At 43.9% G+C, this 23,982-nt stretch overlaps 1 protein-coding gene across 9 annotated transcripts in view; it reads right to left on the bottom strand.

The window, feature by feature from the left end:
* MAP4K4 (mitogen-activated protein kinase kinase kinase kinase 4) overlaps positions 1-23,982 on the bottom strand; it is a 164,607-nt gene that overhangs the window by 79,896 nt on the left and 60,729 nt on the right. For all 9 annotated transcript variants that reach the window (XM_064439168.1, XM_064439177.1, XM_064439160.1 and 6 more), the window contains exon 3: positions 8,310-8,366. In XM_064439168.1, the coding sequence (XP_064295238.1) occupies positions 8,310-8,366 (57 nt within the window). The remainder of the gene's footprint in view (positions 1-8,309; positions 8,367-23,982) is intronic.

Raw genomic sequence — 23,982 nt, 5'->3', positions numbered from 1 at the left:
AATTCTCCTGTCTTTGATCCTAATGCCAAGCCAGATTTTAAAGTGCACCTCTGAAAGACAGCAGCTCTCACTGGACCTGGGATCTCTTGCTTGCCTACTCAGGCAGGAGGAATACACACTGCAGACCTGGGTTCAGCCTAGATGCCTGCTAAAATGAAACCACAATGCTCTGTCACAATCCTCGTTGGTTTTACTCTGACCAAACTGGCAAGGTCACACATGCTCTAACCCTGTATTGACAGGGTTGCCTTGTTTTCCTTGAGTAGACAATATGTCTGATTTACCGGGGGGTAAATTGAGCTGTGCTGTGCATCTGACAGAAATGATACACAATGCAGCCCCGTACTTTTTGCTACTCTCTGCACACAAAAATTTCTGTTTCCCATCAGAACTCAAATCTCCTCAGACAGCTTGAACAAACAGAGCTCAGTGCTCAGGAAGGCAGCAGCGAAATGCCCATGTCAAGGCCACCTGCATGAATGTTCCTCTCAGCTCAGAAGAAATGATCCATCGCTAGAACTTGTGCAGGCTATTATTGCTCAAATTAGCGTCAGGTAAGTATGACCAGTAGGTTAAATACCACAAATATGAAAGAATATGTACGCTACCCACACTGAGTCTTCACTACTGCTAGTATTAGGGTCCAGATTTCCCTAACATAGATAGATGCTAGCAGTCATTCATACGTATGAAGTCACACTGTAGTTAGTGACTTCCTTGACAACGCTAACAATAGGTCTCCAGATGACTGCAGGTACCAAGCCTAAGGACTGGAGAAAGATAGGCACAGAATTACAGTTAAATGCATGAGTATTGCCCACTTGGACTGATAAACAGTGCCCCAAAGCTGGAATTCAAGCACCTGTCCTGCGCATTACAATGATGGTGGCAGATGTCAGTAGCTCACCTAGAAGACTTATCCTTCCCTTCTGAGTATGTCAATACAGTTGCACCATCAGACCAAAGGGAAGAAATTTTTAAAGAAAAAGTCCAGACTTGTCCAAACAGCTCAAGACTTGCAGAGAAATCTTAATAGCAATCCTGCCCTTCCACCAGTGGAAGTCAGCTGTAGCCTACACAGCCTTCTAGCTTCCATTATGCTTCAGTACTAAACATGTACTCTCACATACTGATGAGCAATTACAGATCTCAGTGCCACAGCTGAGGAGTATATCCTGAGCATCATCTGTTGTGCTACAGCAGTGTTATCTGGTTCTCTTACAGCCAGGTAGGCAAAATTTTAAAGCTGTCTCCCTAAAGCAAGGAGATCCTTTTGCGCTCCAAGCTACAGCAAAGATCCCTTTATGTGGCCATAAACTCAGTTTGTGTAATCTGAACTACAATTTACAGAGCACTGGCAAAACATTTTCTGCTAGATAGGACAAAAACTTAGTACATCAGACCTCTCATAACCATACAGATGAGGAGAAGGCAGGGGGAACACAGCTTTTTTTGCACTTTCTTAACACAGTGATCCACAATCAATCTTGAGTATGAAGCCACCTCCCGTCCTCAGCTAAAAAGCCATGTAACAGGGATACTACTAAATGAGCACCACTAAGACTTCACAGTCAAAGCTCTTTTGCTGTTGACAGATAATAGATGCTGGTGAGGCAGCAATGGTGCCCCCAAGGATCTTCATGGCAAGAGGGAAGCATTGGTTTCTTCCAGCCTTGAAACCGCCAGGTTCCAAAACAAGCATGTTAAAATATATAGAGCAGTATACCTACGAGGACAACTGATGATGGGCTATGCATGCAAACAGCCTTCCACTCAGGTGGAAACCTTGCTCTTAGAAGAAACCATATGCTGAAGAAAGCAGATAGAGAATCAAGCACGTACAAATGTTTTACACCTCTCTTTTTCTCTCCCTGTTGCCAGTTTTTCCGCCAACCACACGGTATCAGTGTGAAGTTGCTCTTTGCTGGGACACAGCAATGCAGAGCCTTCATGATCAACACCAGCTCCCTCTAGTCAATTCATGTTGCGTATCATTTCCCAAGCTGCTTGGTAACAGCCACAGCTTTCTGCCCTGACCTCAAACTGCATGTGGAGCTCCCTATTCAACCTCCCTCTTGCAACGGCATCAAACCTGAGATCCTCCCCTTCCCAAACAAGCTTCTCCAGCCCGACAGTCTTACTCACCACCCCAGGACTCAGATGAAGAGAGTGAAAGTTTGCCCTTCATCCAAACTAGTGGCAGCACTGCTCCAGGAAAGTTTCTTGGATCACACCCAAAAATCACAGAACTTGCTCAGGCCGGGTGTTAGATGTATTTGCCTTACTGGAAGATAAAGTCACTGCTCCCTGTATGACTGTAAGGACAAAGGGCTCTCCAGAGTTAAACGTCACTCTACTCTGTTAGGACTATGAGCTGGCAGGCTAAGCACTGCTCTGCCATCCAAAGATGGGTGTTGCGACATGTCTGACACCGTGAGCCCCCCCTGCAAGGCCCTATGGCACAGTCATCGCCCTGAAGATGGACAGGACCACCTCTGCCCGACCTGAACAGGTGTCTTGCAGAAAAACAGGCAGCACAGAGCTGATGGGGGCTGCAGCAGAACCCGGTCCCGCACAGACATCAGCCAGCACCGCAGACCCTGCCAGCACTGCAGGGCTGAGCCTCCTGAAATCAGTGCCGTAGTAAAGCAGGGGGAAGAACTGTGCCAAGCTGCTGGACAAAGGCATGCAGCAGAGGTAGGTGCGGGATCTCAAATTAAGGAGGGAATCAGTCAATTATACAAATGCTCTGCAGCTCAAAAAAGGCTGCCCCACTGGCTGCAAGACCTCCAAAACCAGACGTTACAGCTCAAGGGACCACTCTGTCCAGCTCTGTTTTAATCTGAACTGTAATAGAAAGTTCCCAGCAGCTTCTTTTTTTTTTCCTTCTGCCTTTTTTTATTTTCACCTAATCCCTGGAAGAGATCAGGGGTTAATCAGCTTCAGGAGAGACTGGACAGCAGGGCTTTCCACATTGTAAATACCTTTCTTATTTATTCATTCTTTCACAGAACAATTCTTTGTTTTGCCGTGTAACTGTTTAACCAAAGACTACAAAATTTTGTACACACTAGTAGTAAGCAACCTCACATTTGAGGGACATGCAAGCAGGGTGCTAGTACTCCCCATGGGGACAATCTGGATTTTCAGGTCCCTGATGCATTTTCCTCAATTCATAGCAAGAGGAAGAGACATGGCAAAGGCTTTTGGTACCTCTACTGGCTTCAGGTTTGCTTTGGCTAACTTCACAGTAAGTACCGCCATGGGCTGATATATATGGACTTTATCAGACAGCTGCACTAAGCCAAGTAAAGCCAGGTAAAGCAGTGCACTCATGTCTCCACACTAAAAGGCCAGCCCATACTCAGCTTCTCCAGACTGACTTGACGCAGCCCTGTTGCACAGTACCATGACGATCTGCATTTCCCAGTCTTCTAGAGTGAGGCATCAACTTTTTCAATTTATACCTCCAAACAGATCAAAATCCATTGACTGTCTTTGGGTTTTCATGAAAAAAAAAAAATCAAAACCCGCACATAGAAGTTCAGGCAAACTTTTGGTGTTTATTATTTTTGTTTTCCCCTCATTTTGCCTGCCTGCATGTGTAGGAACACACACACATTTTTATTTATCTGCCATCTTTCTGGAGACTGCTTTTGGTATTTCTTACAGAGGATGGATAGATCTTCCACATGATCACAGTTTATAACACCACATAGGCCATGAGATATGGATTCACAAGAATCAAAGTGACTTGCCTACTGCAACAGAAAAAAAGCAGTCAGCAGAGTCGGGAAGATGGCAATGAATAATTGGGGTAACCTTTCCTGTCTAGGTACGGGAGATGTGCCACGTTTCTCTGCAGGCCTGGAGGTTTTGGTTTGGGGTTGTTAATTTTTCTGCAGAGCACGTACAGAAAGGGCAAGACAGGCAAGCACTAAAAGCAATCCAGCTTCTTTCATAAATCAGCAGGATACAGTATCCAGTTGTTTACTTAGCATAATTTTACACGGACTAGACTGGACAAGTCATGAAACACTGGGCACAAGAGCTGAGAAATGCTGCTATTAAAAAGGCATGCGGAAAACTTTCCCAAGGGATGCCAAGAGTGTGTGTGGGAAGAGGTAGGAGGAAGAAGCAGCAGCGTCAGGCGTTATAACAAACAGAAAAGTAGGGATTGTGTTTTTCCCTCAAAACCAGTTACTAAACCTTTCAAAGAGAAAAGCATCGCTGGAAGGGGAACACAGGAGTGACACTGGAAACAACCGTGCAGCTGCAAAGAAAGCCTCCAAAAGAGTTAAGCAGAGTCAAGCCATCTGTTTAGGGTGTAATGCAAGTTCACAGCTTAGATGCAGGCGGATCTGCCAAGTAAGCTTTGCTAAGGTTTTAAATGTTATTTGCTTCACAAGAAAATGGATTCTTCTAACTACACAGTGACTGCCAAATCTTACAGCATACTTGCGTTGCATCTGATAACATCAGTCATGGCTCATTTGGTGTGCTACAGTGCTGCACACCAGTACGCAGCAAGGAGCTCACGGAAACCTAACCGCGTGGTCAGGGAGTGGAAGGGGTCAACACGGACTGAAAACCGCCTTCTCCAAAACAACGCCCCAAAAGGAACAAAGACTCTACAATAAAAAGATTAAAGACAGACTACAGGAATCCCTCAAATAATGCCTCCCCCCCAACATGCGTGCAGCCTGAGATTCATCCTACATAAGTACATTTTGGAAAATAATTTTTAAAGCATGTATACGCTGATAGTTTGCATTGTTCCCCTTTTACGGTCATTGGGTTCATTCCAACAACATAATAGCTTTCAATTGATGAGGACTGGTGTTTGTTTTTTATTTCTTCTACACTCCAGTGATATTTTTTCACCCTACATGTGCTCTAGCTTCACCCTCAGAAAGTAAAAATAGGACCTACATATACACCATTCTCTAGGAAGACTTATAGATCTTTAGATCTTACAGATCTTAGTGCTTGCTGTAGATCTAAAGACCTATAAAGATCCATACAATCTTCTAAGTCTTTTCTTAATTTGTTTAGAGAGGAGGAAAGTAGAAGACAGCAAAGTTTTATGCACATCAACACCCCCCCAACATTTCAGGCAGCAGTACTAACTAGTCATCATATATTCAAAGATCAAGCTGATATCTTCAGCCCACCTCCTCTTTTCTCATCCTTACCACCATTCTTTTCAAAATTAAAACCTGAAGAGAAAACCACAAGAAAAGCTGAGAAGGATGAAGAGCATTTCCACAGTGCCATGTACATTACAGAGCTGTAATGTTTCTTCCAACATCTCCAGTTGGAGGTTACACTACCTCGTTTTCTTCATGCCAACCAAAACTTCTTAAGTAAAGCCTCCACTCTGACTTCAACATCCCTCCCCTTCAGGTGATCAAAGCTTTACAGCCCAGAACTGATGTAACCTCACTGATCCCGAGCAATGTGTGAATTGCAGAACTGGGGCCTTGAAAACTGAAAATCTGGGGCGTGCCCACAGACCGTGCCAACACATTAGGCTTTCTGATTTGTTAAGAGTTTGGCAAAGCAAGCACTTGATCAGAAGTATCCCAGAAGAAAGGAACTCTTGTGTCTGTTCTCAACACAGGTCAGACACTGCTTCTATTTGAGCATAAAGGCATAACACTGCCAGTAAAACATGCACAGAGGCACAAATCACCTACAGCTTCAGTAGCTGCTCATCAAAAACAAACAAAAAAAATCACAATTTCAGTTTTGTGGCAGTTTCCACCCAAGCCTCTCTCCCCAGGAGCATGGACACAGTATTACCATTAGCCTGCAAGAGCAGTTCATCTACCTGTAGCTCTTAAAGCAGGCGGAGAAAGTACATTTGAGGCTGTGGTTCCTTCAGCATGTCTTTCAGGGCAGTGCTGAGGGTGGCAGTCACTGTCCCCACGTTCTCTCCTCCCACCGTCCCTGTAAGCTGTGGTGAGCTAGAACCAGGATGGAGCTGCATGGTCTGCCAGCAAAAGGAGGTGTTCATGAAACCATCCCTTGAGGAACTGAAGCCATGGCTTGATGGCCACCTCTAGCAGCAACGTCAATTTGCGCTACTGCCCCTTCTCCCCCATGGCTGTTGGCGGCTCTTTTCCAATCTCATGCCACCTTCTTCATAGCAATGGCACAACTGTTCGTTGTGCTGAACTAGATCAACGAACCGATCCAGGTTATAAATAACCAGGGGAAAGAGAGGAGTGAAGGTATTTTTAACCTGGAACCGGGTCCTGTTCGCTGATCCAGGTCACCATCTGGCCCTGGGGCAGTTGTGCTGGCACAAGTGTTGGGAGACAGGCAAGGACCCAGCAAGTGAGAGCGGACAGGAATATCCTACAGCCACATCTGCCACTGAGAAAATGGTGCATGCAACGGTATCACCCATATCTGGTGTTAGCAACAGTATCATCCATGCCTGCTGTTAAAGAGCAGAGCTGACTTTGCACGACTTGGAAGAATTTACACCACATTTTTAGCCTCCGCAGGCTCATTACTTTGAAGCAAAAACACATGAGCTCCACTGGTAGGAACGACAACACTTTTAAGCTGCATGGGGCTAACGTCTCCAAACTCCTCCCTCTGACTGCCCTTCATCCCCTAAAAAAGCATGAGCTTGTGAGATAAAAGATAGACAGTGCCAATATACAAATAGCGTTTCAAAACCAGCCAAAAATTACACAAAGTTTCAAAATATAAGCCATCTCCCGCAATATGAGCTCAGCCATACTCTAGACATCATTTTTCAATTGTTTTCCTTTTGCTGTGCAACCTCTCCATTACAACTGTTTGTGATTAATACATGCTATTTAAAACAGAGGGAGTGTGCAGTACAGCCAATCTTCATGGAAGAAGCCTTCGTTGTGCACAGTCCAGCAAGCTGCCCTGTGTAAAACCGCTGCACAAATGGAAACATTTGCTGTGCAAAGAACATTCATTGTATGTCAACACACCTTCATTCTCCTCTAGTTTGTCTGCTTGTTAACTGCAGCAAAATAGCACTGCCTCGTCATGAAGGCAGCCTTTGAAAATCTCCAGCTAAAATTGATTTTTATCAGGCCATCTTCCAAAGCAAGAACGCCTAGCTCTTGGCAGACAGAACAGCTTAAGTTAGAGAGCAGCAGTCACACTGCCTATCGATCACAAGGAGATTTAGAGATATGACTGAAGTCCTACCAGTTGACCTAACCCTGCCGTCTTGTTTTCCTCCCTCTCCTGCCTGTTTACCCATTACACCCCAGCCACTCGCCTAGGAGCTTGTGTCCTAGGCCATTTTTAATTGTTGGTGACCATACGCACACCAAAATATAAAACGTTCTGCAGCAACACCCTTGTAGGAGTTTTTCTTAATATAACAAGCTTGCCAAAGACCCCCTGCTTTGTACGGTGTGCACATGTTAACTTTATTTTTCCGCTAATACCTATATAAGATTGAGGCGTTCACAGAAGTAAGATGCTTTGTTTCAAGAGGCACAACCTCTCTTCAGAAGTGCCATATCAGTCAAGGATGTCTTTTGATTTTAACTCTGAAGCCGTTGTGTTAATTTGCAGATGTAACTCTATAAAACAGAAATGGAATCAACAGGGGAAAAAAACATGCTTTTCCCGATCTGTTTTGAAGACTTAATTTAAACTGATTGCTTTTTGAACAGCATAAACTGTGAGACATCTAAGGATTCAAATACGGGCGTTTATTTTTTATTTCTTTGGCTGGGTTAATTTCACGTCTTTCCCATCTAAAGCTCCACAGTAAATTCCCCTGGGTCAGTTACAACTACTACTTTACACTGCTGAATTCTGCCAGCAATCTGCTCATCATGCCTGCAGATGTTTCTGCATTTCCATTTCCTTTGAATAAATGTATACCCTTTTTCGGCTGCAAATGTACCAGGGAAACTACTGTCCTCTGTGTCAAGCAGCCTCCTCACCTTCTTTTTTGGTAAAAAGCAAGATGCTACTTTTCAGAGAAAAAAAGTGGGAAGTAGGGAATATGGCTTTTTTCCCCCGTCTGCTGAGAAATCTCTGAAAAGGGAGTGCTACGCATGCTTATACATCCTGGGACCAGCCAAAGCAATCTGTGAGGCCAGAGGTCCCTGCGCACGAGCACACAAAAATCTCGTAAAGGGCAGATGGGCTTGAGAGGTCAAGTCCTGCAAACAGAAGGCAAACATTCACATCCAAAGACCATGCTCTTCAACATAAGTACAAGGTAAGTCATAGGCCATCTCTCATTATTAAATTTTACCCATATTGCTAATAAAGCAGAACGTTCCTTTACTCACCTCAGTAACGTCCATGACTTTGATGGCTGCCAGCTGACCCGTTTTGACATGCCGACCCTGAAAAATAGAGAGAACTGTCAGCACCTGCATCTCACCCATCCCTTCAGCATATACAGAGCAAAACATTTGGACAAGAGCTCCGGCCACTGGGTTCTCCCCAGCTATGCTGGACCCTTCTGATACTTCATATGGAAAACCAACAAATACTTTAGATGGCTTTAAAAAAAACTTTTTTTATTAAAATGTTCTTATAAAAATCTTAGAACCAATTTCTTCACATTAAAAAGATGATTATCAAGATTAAGCACAGACAGATTACATTCATAGCTCCCCTTCTGTTACCTTAACAAAGCTGATAGTCTGTAGTGATAGTTTATTAACATGCCAGAATAGTTAAACTCCACATATTGCGTATTTTATTTCTATGCACCAATGCCTGGTACCTGGGTGACATATTACTAGGTAAATGCAAGCATGCTTAGGGGGTTGCAAAGGGACATCTCTCTTTGCTTTGGTCTTCACTAGTAAAAAAAGGTGAGGTTTCTTAAAGCGATGCATCAACCTGCAATAGCTCTCTTCGCCTGTCTCACGATAGCTAGACAAGAACAAGACGTCTCCCTTCAGCTACGCCACCATAAGGGTATGGTTTCTCAGTACAGCTGGAGCTGAATTAATAGATCCCAGCTCTTGCAGCGGGGAGCTCCTACCCTTCCTTCCCCTGCCTCCCTCCAGCCTCCTGTCACATATTTCTCCCGGGAGCATTGAGCTCCTTCTGGCACTCATCGGATCATATGATAAGCTGATTGAGATCACTAAAATGGCAGAAAGTTAACACAGATAAAGCAAACCACGGGGTGGGGTGGGGGATTGCAGATCGGGAAATTAAACTGGTTCTCTCTGCAGTCAGAGCAGAGCCAGAGCTGGCAGGAGGCGGATCGCATGGCTGGGAGGCAGGCAGCATGAGGGCTCTAACTCGCCTCAGCTGACTTCTGACAAAACCCTTTTTTCTCCAGTGTATTTTTACAAGAGGTGGGGCTGTAACAGTGAGCTGTTCCTTACTTTTTTCTAAATAGCCACTTAGAAATGGTTCTACTATTAGTGTTTTCCAGCTCTCTGCTTAACACCCAGCAGTCTGCCCCGAGACTTCCAATCAAACAGCCTGGTGTCCCAACACCTTCCCAAGCATCACCCCCAAAGGCTCTTCTCTGAATCAGTCAAGATCTCCAGCAAGAGGTATGCCCTCTACACGTCTTCGCTTCTGTCACAAATAATGATTAAAAAAAAACCAAAACAAAACATTTCACTGAAATCACAGTTCCTTCACCCTTCTCCTCACCAATTTTTTAAGTTTCCCAGGCAGAAACCTATACATAGATAGCATCCGCTATAGCTGATGGACATCAATAGGGTATTTTTTTCCTGGACTAACTTCTTAACCTCTTTACAGATTCTTTTGAGACTGGCACCCCAGAACTGAAGCACCCCAAACCACTAGCCTCTTTAAAGAAATCTTGACCCCTTCACACCTTATGATGCCCTCCATGGAGGTAATGGCCAGGCATTGATGGTGCATGAGAACGGACTTGGATGAAATGCTGCAGAATTCACAGCCTTCGCTTTCTTTTAGAACTTGTGTTGTGCTGCGCTCTCCCCCCTTACTGACCAATCCACATGCTTTCTATAAATTACTGTACTCAGGCTTCTGCCAGCTCTGTAAACTCTTTATTGCATGCATTTCTTTTTACAGCATGGTCTTAAGCTGGTTTTAATTTTGAAACAAAGTTAAGGTCATAACATGTGTGCAGTGGCCAAGACTGACCTCACCTTGACCTTACTACTTCTTGAACCAAAGCCTTTCAGCAAGCCCAGGAGAGATGCAATTCCAATTTCCCACCCTGGACCTCTGCCTAATGACAAAAGCCTGTGGTCTTCTCCTCAAGACTTATCATCCCACCAAGGGAGGAAGGGAAAATGTTTTACACCGAGGTAGAAAAATGCCTCCTCTCAGCTCTGCCCTTATTTTGCACAGCTCTGTGAAAGGAACAAAAAGGCCCAAGGACAAGGGGAAGCACAGTTTGAGGTACAAAAAGAATATGCTAAAGATAATAGAGGAACAAGGACATCTCAGAGCAAAAAAAGCTCACAATACTAGGAGACCGAGGAAGAAAAAACTTTTTAAAAAACACTGAAATACAGTTCACCATTCATTCCGCAGCAAAGCAGGGATGCTAAAATGGTGGCACAACATACTCCAAGCAGAAAAAATGGCACAAAGAAGAGCGACGTAGCAAGATGTCCACAGGATGCCACAAAGCTTATGGAAAGTTTGCTCTGTTTGTCTTTTTAAACCTACGAACTACTGGTGGGCTTGTTATTTCCAGAGAAAAGCCTGAAATTTCCCAGGGCTCAGCTTCACAGCTTTTCTCAAGACACCATTCCTCCCTGTGAGCCTGGCCCACTCGGAATGACTAATGTGCACGAGCCCAGCCATCCCTCCCCTGCAGCCCTATGGGATCCTGCTGGTACCTCCACTAGTCCCTATCAAAACCTGGGCTGCGACAGCTACAGCTGAGCGCAGCGATTGCTTGTTGTCTGCTTTGCTGTTTCGGCAGCGGGGATGGGAAAAGCTTCTCCATAACCCTCCTAAGGGACTGGAAAGCAAGGGAACTGCAGACTGTGGGAAGTGTGGGCTGCTCAGTATCCCAGGCCAAATTTAAACCCTGGTCATTTCAGAATATTGTTAAAAAATTCTCCAAATACATTTTTCATAATGTATGGAGCTTTCATATTCTAAGCATCTACACCATATGGGGAGGGGGGCTTGCATGACATTGATTTATATGAGAGAAGTAAAAGGACATTCTGAAGCCACATTCTTTTCATTAAAAACATTTTTAGAGGGAGTGAAAAAACAAACATCACAAGCACAACATATAAGCATGAGCAGAGTTTTTGTTTGTTTGTTTATCTGTTTAACAGCTCCGCTCAAGAACAGACTTGTCAAACTATTAGCATGCTGGTATAATTTTGCTTGCAACATGAAATGGGTAAGCATTCCTCTTTCAGAAACCAATCTTCAGATTTTCATACCCAGCTTTTCCTTTGGAAAAAATTTGTCTGCAATAATAATAATAATAATAATAATAATAATAATAATAATAATAATAATGTAAAGTGGTTGAATGCGACAAAAGAACTGCAGAAGTCGTAGATGGGAGAAACCCTCTGAACTCAATCTCCTGAGATTAACATTTATTCAAATCCAACTCCCAGGGCACTTCATCAATGTGGTAATGAGTGAGGCCCCATCCAGACACCATCTCAGCAACACCACCCGCTAGCACTCTGGTGGGACAGCATTTTTCTTGCAGAAGTTGGCCCCTTTTTTAGTACTGTCTGGAGTCACGGCCCCTCGGGGCATCCCAGGCTCCCCCATCCCCAGGGCACAGGGCGTGCGGACATTCTTGCAGCTTTGTTTCTCCCGGTCAGCAATTACCATCCCAGTATCTGAAATCCACTGCAAGATTGCAAAACTCAACCCATGCTAACTGAAAACAGCAGTTTCTTAAAATATTGCTAGATAACAAATATCAGAAGCTGGGGATCACAGGATAACTGTCCGCTGGCCAGAAAGTTAAGTACGGATATGAAATATGCAATGAAGATGACAGCAACCTAGATGCGTCTTGTTAAGCATAAGATGACTGTCTCCAGAGCCAATTGACTGAGGCTGCAGAGGTTGCACTGCATAGCAGCAACAGGTAATAGAGGTTACATCATCCCAGGAGCAAGAGTCTGCCCCTTACTAGGTCTTGGGCTGGGGGCCACAACAAAACGTCAGCACTGTCAGTTGAGCCTGGCTCCCACCCCCACAGAGAAGAGCCCACCAATGTATTCCTATCATATAGACCATGTTAAGATGTTTATTAACCAAAATTTCCAAACTCCTTGTAATTTCTTACACAACCTCCCTGCCTTTCTTTCCCTCTTTTCATAAGGGAGATTCATACTAAAACACTTTTTATCCCCCCAAGGAAGCTTACAAATATTCTGACATTACCACTACTGCACCATTCTATTTTTAAATGGCCTGTTGGGATGAGCAAGTCAATGGAGTTGAGCCTGCTGACCCCAAATCTCGTCCTGTTTCTTCTCATGCGGATGACAGAAAGTTCATTTACAAATGGAGGGTTTTAAAATACAGCTCTTCTCATCAACACAACACTGCATCATTTAACTGGATCTTAAACTGAATCCACTACTGAAGCATATTCCCAGTCATGTCTGATAGCAATATGCTGTTTATTTCTCATGTCAGTGGGCTTTATGCATGTTGAAAAGCAGAGAGGACAAGGGGAATCCTTGGTAGACTGCCAAGATCTGCAGAACATTATAAATTTCAAGCCTACCCACACTCTCCAAGTCAGTTAATACACCTACTTCTTGCCTCCTTCTTCCTCTGCACACATTATTACTGTAAAATTTTTGTTTTGGAAAGGTTCAAAGGCAAGTGGTGTTATGTACTGTTTTTCGTGGTGCTTTTTTTCCTCCTAAGATGCCTTAATGTTATCAAAGAACTATGCAAATTAAATGCAAAGGAAATCCTATCAGCTCATTTACCTCCTACCACCCCCTCCAACCCCCCCACCCCCACTATCCAAGATATGCATTCCACAGTAATGTTACTCTCCTACTAACACAGTTTCCGGCCTGTGTATTAATGTGCCTTTTGGGGGACTGTTGCTGGAAGCTTGCTACCCAGATAAACGGCATGGAAGTAGAATATGGGGCAACATCACACATTAAGGAAGGAAGGCGGCATGCATGACTCATGACTTGCAAGCTTGGATTATCCTGTGCATTGTACACAATCAAGTCTTTGGAAAACTTCTCCAGTCTTCTAGTATACTATGCTGACAGCTGTGTAAAGAAGTGCAACTAAGTTGGAAAAAAAATCTCCTAATTCACATTTCAGTTGCTACAACGTACACAGCAGCAGCAGGCTAGATTTAAACATGCTATCAAGTGAAAGCTCACCAGGGTATCACCTCTTAGTAGTGCTGTACAATGCCTCCATGCCAAAATGAACTTTTCAATTTGCTTCTCATTTAGTTGACTCTAAACTCCTACCAGCCTGAGGCAATAGGCCACGGAGCAATCCTCTGCTATTAGGTTGCACACACCAGTGCAATAAATGATACCTTATTATTCCAATGCATGTTTACCATCAGCTCTTTTTGTCACTTGCCAACACAGAAAGCTGCAGACCAACCAACTTCACATTGCAAATACTTAGACTACAAGAAACAAGACGTTTCTTCCCACTCCCCAGAAAGACTAGGTCTACCCTGTGAAAAGTGATGGGAGTAATGCTTGTGGAGGAAACAGAACTTGCGTTTTTGACATGCAAAAAGACAGAATGGCACAAAGTGAAACAAGTTAAAAACAAGTAATAAAATGTAAAATGTTTTTAAGCAAAAAAGTCTACCTAGTTGCATTTGCAGCCAAAATAATGCTGCTCCTACTGATACTGCATTTTGTAAACTAAATAATCACAGGCTCCAGCAATGGAGATAAATCTGTGAAAAAGGGATAATGTTTATCTGGCATGGAAGTTCCTCCTAGAATAAAAATCAGCAAACAAACTCAGGACAAAAGCTTGGCAAATCACTGCAGAAATGCACAAGAAGGAAAAAAGGCCAACATTAATGTTCTTTCTTCCTGTTAGATGCTTTCTAAACCCAAACCAACCAGAAGCTATTAAAGACTCCTACTGTTTAAGTCAAAGACAGGACGTGGTTCTGTGTTTTCCCTCTGTCTAACTCTTGACATCAAATGCCTGGAAAGCAAAATAGAAAACAACATACTCTCTATCCTGCTTTAGATATCCACAGGCTCACTAGCTGCCTATTGAAGAAATAATAATGACAATTTACTCATGCATAGTACCACACTCTGTGAAGTATGAAAGACACACAGTTATTATCAGTCCTGTACTTTCAGGGACAGAGGGAAAAGATGTTACCTGCTAATAAGGAAAACAAGTCCTAACCACTGATTTTTTTACTTCGATTGCTAGGCTGTGGTACCTTTCCCGCTCTGAAAAATGTTGGGTATACATTACTCAGAGGCATTTCCTTCTCCCAAACAGCTCACTGCCTAAATAGGAAAAAGGAAAGAAAAGGGGGGGAAAAAAGGATGGTGGGAAAACCATGGCATAGAGCCACATACAAACTTTCCCAGGATCACAACAGGTCACTAGCAGAGCTCAGAGTTACAATGCATCTCTGCTTACTCCCAGCACCCTGGCCACTGGATCAAGCTTTGCTGCTCTGTAGGTAGCCACCCAGTGCTTCCTGCTCCAGATTCAATGCTTCTACAGGGACACTTCAGCTAACCAGCTTAAGGCCCCAGCCTGGAAAACACTCTCTTCACAAGCCATCCTCAAAGTCAGCATCCCATTCTTCCAGCCACCACTAGGCTATGTCCAGATCTAGTGACCTTCACTAAACACTACCATCAACTATTTTATCTTATAATGGAGTCCCCACCCTCAGCCCTCTCCAAAATGAGGAAGAGCTGCCTCTAACTGTATTATTGCTTGTACTTTTTTTTCTGGTTTTAAACTTATCTAGGTAATTCAGTTGGGACATTACTGAAAGACATAAAAAAACTCATGCCAAACTAAAACAAAAGAAAAGAATTAAACCAGAGTACAGGTATACCTCCCACACGGACACAGTTGGCTCAAAGTATATCTGGCTTCCTCTGGAAAGGTCAGCTAAAATCTGCTGTGTCCGGCTTTCATTCAGATGAGTTCTTCACCCTACCTTAATGGCTTTACCAGCCACTAAATCCACCTCTTCTAACACTGATTTGTCTCTTTGGATCCCCTGCAATGGTCTCTATTACGCAGAACAATTTCTTTCTGGCAACTATAATTAAAAACAGGCCAGATGGAGAACATCAAGAGAAGAATTTAGACCAAAATGATAAAACATGTGTTTGTAGATACACAATTACATGGGCGACAGATACAGATGATTTCTCACTTTACACCTCAGCAGCCACTTTCATCACCAAAAACTCTCTGTTGGATCTCAGCCACCAACAGAAGGAGAGGCAGGCCCAGTCTGGTGGTGTGGCCATAGCAAGTCCCTGCAGCAGGGCAGACAGATAAAGGGCAGAGTCTCCCGGTTGTTTCTCCAGAATGACATCGAAATAAGCCTGGATGAAAAGAACCCAGGGCCTCCTCTCTTTGTTTGCTTTCTAAATGAAATAATATCGACATTTAACTCATCGCCCCTGGACATGCAAATCTGAGCTTTCCGACCAAATGGAGCAATTTACACCTTGTGACCAAGGCCCTCTGCAAACCCAGGCAAGCCTGGGCCCATTTCACTCTGCTCACTGCCGAGAAGCTGCTGAGAAACCACCTCGGTGCTGATCACGCGCATTCTGAAACATGAGGCAAGATGCCCCCAACAGATTTAGGTATTTAAGCATCAAGTACATAGAAATGCCACAAAAGACTTACTTTTCTTTGAAAAAAAAAAAAACTATCAAAACCATAGTTAGTCCCTGCCCCACCATGCACCAACAGCCTGCACTCTCCTGAGTGGCGGTGTCAGAGGTCATACGCCATGACAGAAGGAAAACCAAGACCACGTACACCCTACCAGCCTTATTGCACTCAGCCTACTGCCAAAAACAGTGGCAGAAAGAGCCATGGAGCAGCACGCAGCTCTATAACCAACACCAACCAAGAAACCGGCGATGCCCAGCCCGGGCAGCGAGGGGACAATGTCCCTCACCGGGTGGCATCCAGCAGGCACGGACAGCGTGCATTTGGCTACACCACTTCGGGAGCCTGGCTGCCCGAGGGCGTCATCCCACAACATCCACCAGTCTCCCTCACAGCGAGCACTGGGAGGGGTATTAAACAGAAATCAACTTTAATTTCAGGTACACTAAACGGATGGGGGAATTGTTCTGGAAGGTACGAAACCTCACTATAAATGAAAAAGACATGGTGGGAAGGGAAGGGAAAAGGGAGAACGATTGGCTCTGCTGCTTTTATTTTCCTTTTTAATATGTTTTTGGGTTTGCTGTTGTTGACTCAGCCTGCTGGGCAAGGAGGAACCCAATAAACACACTGCCATGTTCGGCCATCCCCACCGGGACAGTCCCTGCCTTTTGTTTAGCTGCACCACAAGATGCTAAGAAACACATTGTCTGTGGAGAATCTGAAGCTATCATTGGACAACTTAATATTAACGAGGGGCAAGGGGACGGAAAAATATTTTCATTTATACCATCCCAGCAGAATAATACAGCTGAGCAGAGCAGAGCAGTCAGCTGCGTAATGAGTCTTGGTTCAACATGGTTAAAATGGAAAGCTTCGCATCCACGATCTTTTAAAAACTCCTGAACTTTAGCAGTAAGGAAGAAAAGTTAATGAACTCTTAAATATATAAAATGTATATAGAAAATGAAATTCCAGTCCCACTGTCAATACTCCTCCAGTGCTATAACACACAACAAAGAAGGGCTGGAAGTGTGTGTTTTAGGGCTTTTTGCTTTTCCTGCTGAGAGCAGACACTGGCTGGCATCTCTTTCCTTTAGCCAGCACAGACATCATGAGTACCACTTCCAGTACGTCACATCTCCTCGCCATTACAGACTAGGGAGCCATAATTTACTAGGCAGCAACCCCTGAAACTAAAATGTATCTTCTAGCGAACCAGATATGCTGGGGAAGTACTATAAGAGGAGGCATTCTTAAAAAATATCACACCAGCCAGCATAGCAGCCCCACAAATGGGGACCATGTTTTATACCGTGACCCTGTACATAAGAGCAAATTAAGAAATACTTTCCCAACTTGTTTGCAAGATGCAAAACACACGTTTAGCCTAAAGTTATATGTATTTTAATTAAACAAGGACTCGCACAAGAAGACTCTCTCCAGCATTTTTATCTTCTGATACCCTGCCAAGTACATCTGTGATCTCAAAGTAAAAAAAAAAAAACAAAAAAAAAAAACAAAAAAAAAAAAGAAAAACAAAAAAACAAAACCAAAAAACCCCAAACCCAAAAAACAGAAAACCCACCTTGTCCTTGAGAAACTGGCACATGGCCAGTGAGTGATCTGTAAACAGCTTTGTGTCCACACGAACTATTTTCAAATACTCAGGCAGTATTTTCAGACCTCAAACTATTTCTGCTTTGTCAGCAAGGGAGCCTGACTCAGAAATCCAAGCTTGTACTAACAACCCTTTCTGTACCAGACTTGCCAACAACAAAAACCCAACCTCAGAGGTCGTGGGGCCCTTTATTTATTTATTTAGAAAAAGAAGGACCAAAACAAACAGAATTTCCTCTTGGTTGCTACCTGGGTAGTATTTAAGTTGCATTCCCAAAGCCTGTGGCCACCATGTTTATTATTTGAAAGGGCCACACGACAGAAAAGCCATTATGCAACACACTCGGCTCACAGGTTAATCCACGGAAAAGAACAGCATTCATCAAGGAAAGGGAGCCTGCACGTTCTCCGATTATTACTTTTTACTGAGTACTCAAGAACACACCAAGTGCTTCACAAAAACCAGTCAAAACATGTTCACCGCTCTTAAATAACACACTACGGGCCTTCACAGACCAAGTTGTGGCAAACAAAAAGGGGAAGAAATTCCTCAGGAGGACTTGTAAAGCAAGCCCACAGTGCTGGTGCCATTGCAGCCGGTCCCCACCCGCCCCGCAGTCTGCTCAGGGTACAAATATAATGCAGATTAAGCAAAAGTTATTTCGGTGCAGAAGGATTTGTGAGCTTTAAGTCCCAAATACACATGCCTTCTGTAACTGTAGGTAGAATATATATTACAGTTTGGGTTTTTTGGGGGGGGGTTGGTGGGTTTTTTGTTTGTTTTAGGGGTTTTTTTAGCATTTCTAATAACAATTCTACTTGGAGGAGGGGGGATCTTTTCTCATGACACTACACAAAAGTATTATTCAGCTCACAATCCAACCAGCTATTCCTGCAGACCACTAGTCACTACTCTGGAGCACAACTGTCATTAGATGTAATACAAAAATTGTTAGGCAGAAAGGCCAAGCTTTTGGCTGTAAATCATTCAGCAAGCTGGAACAAACAGGAAAACTCGATATTGCCCTGGACTGCAAAAGAGGAGTGAGGACCAAAATTCAGCTGTGGAAGACGACTAATACATTTTGTAATTGCTTATAGCCAGGCAGCTTATTTCAGCATCACCATCCATCTGACCTCCCTAACGCTGCACTGTTTCCCAGGCAGCAAAGGGGAAGGAAGAAAGGGGTGGCGGGTGCCTCAACCCCAAACCACCCCCCAACACAGGCAGCAAAGGCCATCCCTCTGACCCCAGAAGCATCCTGGCAGCCACACTCACATCAGCGGGAGATTCAACGGGAACACAGTATGAGCCTGGACAGGGTCATACTTGAGTCTTGCCGAGGGCAGATGCACAACGCAAGGGAAGCAAGCAATGAGCCAGCCCTCCCAATGACTACAGCAGGCTGACCATCTCCTGGCCCATCAGCTCATCTCCCCTAAATATAGATATGGAAATGGAAGCCTGTAAACAGTTTGGACTGAAGTCCCAGCCCCTGGCAAACCAAGAAAACTGCTGCAGCAATCATTCAGCCCGGAATCAGGAGCGCCCTACACACCCAAAGTTTCCATCCTCAGCTGTTTTCCAAAGAGGCAGCTGTGAAAGATCCCACGTATCTGCCCATACTCTGGTGTGGCCAAGAGCAGACACAGCTAACTGCAAGGGATGCACCCAGCCACATCTGGTTCGCAGCACAGCTGGAGCCAGCACACCACCTCCTTCTGCACGGGTCTGCAAAATAACCGGTCGCCTCAGCCACTGCGGCTCAGAGACAGACCCATGTGGGAAACAACCCAGAAACCTCCCGTAAGAGGCAGGAGTTTCTGGTCAGGGTTTCACAAGGGAAAACACTGCTTAACCCTACTCAGAATTTAAACCCAAAAATTTGTAGTTCAACAAACACAAATACACATAATGCGAAAGCTGTAGCCAAATTTGATGTCTGTCTTTTCCACCACTTCCAACCTTACTAAAAGGAGTGGAGAGGGGGACTGGAAATAAGTAAATTCTTAAAAATGTAGAAGCCTTACACTTGCTTTAAAGGTATATGCCCAGCCAGACTTTCCTAGGATGTATGCAAACCTACCTACAGAGGAAAGTTTGAGCAATGTTGCCTCAAAAGCTACCCACCATTTATATAAACCACCACTCAAATCTGGAAAACAGTCATGTTAAATACAATCAGGTACTCTGACCAAACGCTACATCTATGACCTAAATACATTATGTGGTACGGTGGTGCAGAACAGCAGTTCCTAGAATTAAGCAATCTTCCCATTCGGTGTCATGCACTGAAAACAAAATTAAATCAGCTGTGATGCTGCCCTACTACTTCTTCTACTCACTTCTCCCCACATCAGGGGAAAAAAAAAAATCCTTTCCACCAGTCTGAATGCTGTATCACCAGCAGCAGTGGATTTCCAAGCTGCCGGGGAGGGGTCTACGTACACCAGCTGCGCCTGTCCCGAATTACAGCCCTCTGAGGAGAGCTAAACCAAAGCAATTATTTTTTAGATTTTAATGAAACTGGATTTCCGAAAGTTCCATCGCTTTTAAAGTTTGCCTTTTAAATTTACAGCCACTTGTCTAATTAGTGAAAGAGCATTACAGTTTATTATAATCATGTGTCTGCACTGAAAACATCAATATAGCACGCTGAAATTGATTGCTCAATTATACAATGCACAGCTATTGCAACTGCTGTCAAAGTAAAATTCATAACAAGTCCAAGGGCTTGTCTTTCAAAACACGAGCAAGAGTAATACTTAACACTTAAAGCAATTTCACTGAACCAATGGATCACCAGGAGAAGCACGTACAAGATAAGATTTAGCGCAACGTGCTGGCAATTATGGGCCGTGTTTGAAGGCACGCACACGCAGAGACGTGTATTTATGCCAAGTGTGGGGCAGCCCCATCAAGCACACAGCTGAATTAAGGGCTGACTATGGCACGATGATCTAAACCTAAGCACCAACCATCGCTTCACCACCTGGATCACCTACCCTGGGCGACAAGACCCTGATGAAAGCCAGAAGCCTACCCCACCCACCAGCCCAGTAGGTGACGGTGCTTCACCACCCAGGGAAACTACCCAAACCCAGAAACTACAGGGCAACAAGGGAAGGAGGGTCAGGGGCAGCCACCAAGGTACAGCCCTGTATAATCCCTGGCAGCCCCACCTCTGGCAAAGTTGCGCTGAAATGCTGCTCCACTGTCACTGAAGGTGAAAAATACACACAGACACACATGCACATGCCAAAACTCATTTTCCATCAGCACTCACCTCTGCCTGACTGTCTACGGCAGGGAGGCAGGCTCCTACAACCAGCTCTTCCCAAGGAAAGCTGGTAGCTTTCTGATCCTCCCAAAGGCACCACGGGGGCACCCGCTGCAGCTACACACAGCCTGATGGAGGGCAGTTGAGTCCCCACAGACACACAGGCCTGTCCCAAAGGTCTTACTCTACCTAGATCAGGGCCTAGGAGGATGTTTTAGTCAAAAACAAGCAAAAAGAACAGAGTTCTTGTGCTACTCTTACTCCTCGTCCAGCTACAGCACATCTCAGAGATGCCTGGAAAGAAAATAAACAAACAAAGCCAGGCTCAAAGCCTCCAATGAATTTCCATCTGAAACATCAAGAAAACCCGAAAAGCTTAATTTGATATTACACTGGGCTTGAGTTCAAATAAACATGAGAATACAAAGCCGGAAGCATGAAAGATGGCCAGTACTGAAAAAAGAAGGGAAGCTCGTACTTTCCACCAGTGGAAAGCTACAAGGGTTTCCTTTTCAGATTTTTGCCACAAACCCTAAGTGCAACCAAGAAAGAAGCAAAGCTAACAGGATCAAAGGCAAAATCATTCAAGATCGGAAAAATTAAGACTGAGGAGCTGTAACTCCAAATTTCTGCAGGGAACACAGAGCAAGGGTTCCTCAATATGTAACCAAATGGTAGAGGCAGAGAAAATAAGCAAATACAAGTTACTGGCAAATGCCAGCACTCCATTTTAGCAAAATTAGCAAGTACGTAATTTTATTTTAATTGATTTTGGTGATGCTGCTTTTTATTTTCATTGTTTACTAATGCTTCAGGAGCTTACAAGCCACCTTCTGTACACATTTAAAAACAGATAATGCACAGCTTTGATTTAGTCTGCTCATTAGTTTAAGAATTTCAGGAGACACTATTCCAAAGCAAAAGAAAAAAAAAAAAGAAGAAAACCAACATTTCTCCATTATGTGAATAAGCCTGTAGCTAAGAGAGATTTAATCTACTTAATTATACTGTTTGCCACTTGCATTTATAGTTAGCATTGAAATCAGTGGGTGAAATTCAACAAGAAGCAGCAAGTGAGAAAAAGTGAACAATCTAGTCGACCGCTGCACGAAAATCTTTAAGATCCATCTTTAGCTTCAGTAAAAGCAATTGGAAATTATCAGGAAAACCTGCTAGTGTAAATTCAAAGTAGATCACTCCAGCTTTCCAGTCTTCATTGTCATGTTCATTGCAGGCAGGAGTTCATTTGTTTTATGACTCCCATGAATGTGTTAAACACTCAACAGTAACTACACACTTAACTAATGACAAGTTTTAGCTCTTCCCGAGATAGAAGTCATTCAAAGCATAGGTGAGTCTGTGCCAATACGTTCCAAGCAAATAAACTACAAGATACATGATAAGCTTGAATCAAGTCTGATTTCTTCATGGAAATTCACTTGAAAAGGAGGCCTTCGGGCTATGTTTCTCCAGGCTGCCCTGTGGAAGAGACCCCAAGAGAGTGGGTCAGAAACATGACAGAGACGACAGACAAGCCCCAGCGAGGAACCAGGATGGAGGTCTGCACGTCTGGCTTGACACGGCCACCCTGGGGAACCATGCCATGCTACAGCTTTGGCAGAGCCCTGGGAGATAGAAGGTAACAACTGCAAACAAACAAGGGAGAGAGTATTTTTACTGGTGGATGGGTCAATGGCAAGGGAGCTGAAGATATGGCATGTAGGCGCAAGTACAGCCTTATCTTTCATCTCTTCCTCCACATCAGATCTCCAGCACTCCCAGTGATGACGACTCCATTCATCTCAGAAAACAGTATCTCAAGCGCGAATATCTAATAAATTCAAGTATTGTTAGGGTTTCATTTCCCCCAGCTAGAATCACCTTGTGAATGATGAGCAAAGCCTTTCTTTCTTCAATCAAGATTACCTGATACTGGATCACACGTGACACTCACAAGGCTATGGCCCAGGCAAGAGTGACAAGCAATCAAAAATCAACTGGGGAGGAGGGGGAACCAACAGAGCTTCTTTCCTAACATCTCTGCTCACTTTAAACATCCAAACTCAGACAAGGAAATCTGTCTCATGGATACACCATGACATAAAGGGGTAGAACCCACTCCAGAAAGCTGGAAGGAACAGCCAAAGAAAAAACAAAGGGGGAGGAAGAAAAAGAGAAAGGGACTGCTTCCAGCACCATTAGCCCTCACAAAGGATCCCTGCCTAGCCGCTACTAGGAAGCCAACAGGTGACAGGAGGCCATTATAGCAGACAAGCCCAGGAAACAAGTGTGCACCCAAGAGATTATAAGGATGAGGGAATTCCACCATTTAGCATTCCCGCCTATGTGCTCTCTACACAGGAAAGTCTCTCTTCAGAACGACAAATTTCACTCCTAATGGAAAAAAAAAAAGTTGCCTCAACAGTGTCAGTGAATTATTGCCAATACAAGATTAAGATAGTTTGGTTCCTCAAAGCTAGATTTAAAGAAGGCTTATCCATTTAATGATGCCATTAACGAGAGTTAATGACGCTTCTTTCCACCGCAGTTAGACACAAGCACTTCCAAGACTGGACTCTACTTGTCCTTCCTACCAGTTCGGCTACAACTAAAAAGTCAACATTCAAATACAGGTACCTCAAATTCAGTGTGGTAAAAAAATGGCCTGATGTTCAAAGACAGGGCAAAACCCAAATTTCTCTATTGTTTGTCTGCTGCAATACCTGAAATATGCAAGGTCCTTCCCAAATCTACAAAACTGAGATAGGTAAGGCCTCTGAAATAAAAAGGTCCAATAACAAAAATTTTAAAACTTAAGAAATAAATATCTATTAAATGTTACTGCAAATCTCTTTAGCAGATCATAAGCTCTCAGCCAGACTACCTCGCAAACTAGCAGCTGTGCCAGAGGAGCTCTGCACATATAAATTATTTGTGGAGAAACTCCTATATGCATTTAAATATTAGCACTGCTGCCATTTCTCCTTCAGTTCATGCTTGCACTGACAGTCTGACCCAAATAGGATCTGTGTTTCTGCCCTTATGACCAATTCCCTAAATCTGCTCAGTTTCCAAGTGTTTCTTTCTACTATTTTGAAGCCACATCCTGCGAAGTCTGCTCCTCAGAAATTAAGCGATGGCTTTCTTGTACCACCTTCCACTTCTACAGAGGAAACAGCCTTACCATCCAGTAGATAAAGAGCATGCACTTGCATCTTGTCTTTGTTCTGAAAGATAAAACATGCCA

Source organism: Phalacrocorax carbo, chromosome 1 (assembly GCF_963921805.1).
Source record: "Phalacrocorax carbo chromosome 1, bPhaCar2.1, whole genome shotgun sequence".
NCBI classification, from domain to species: domain Eukaryota; kingdom Metazoa; phylum Chordata; class Aves; order Suliformes; family Phalacrocoracidae; genus Phalacrocorax; species Phalacrocorax carbo.
This window is presented reverse-complemented; position numbering and strand designations above follow the sequence as displayed.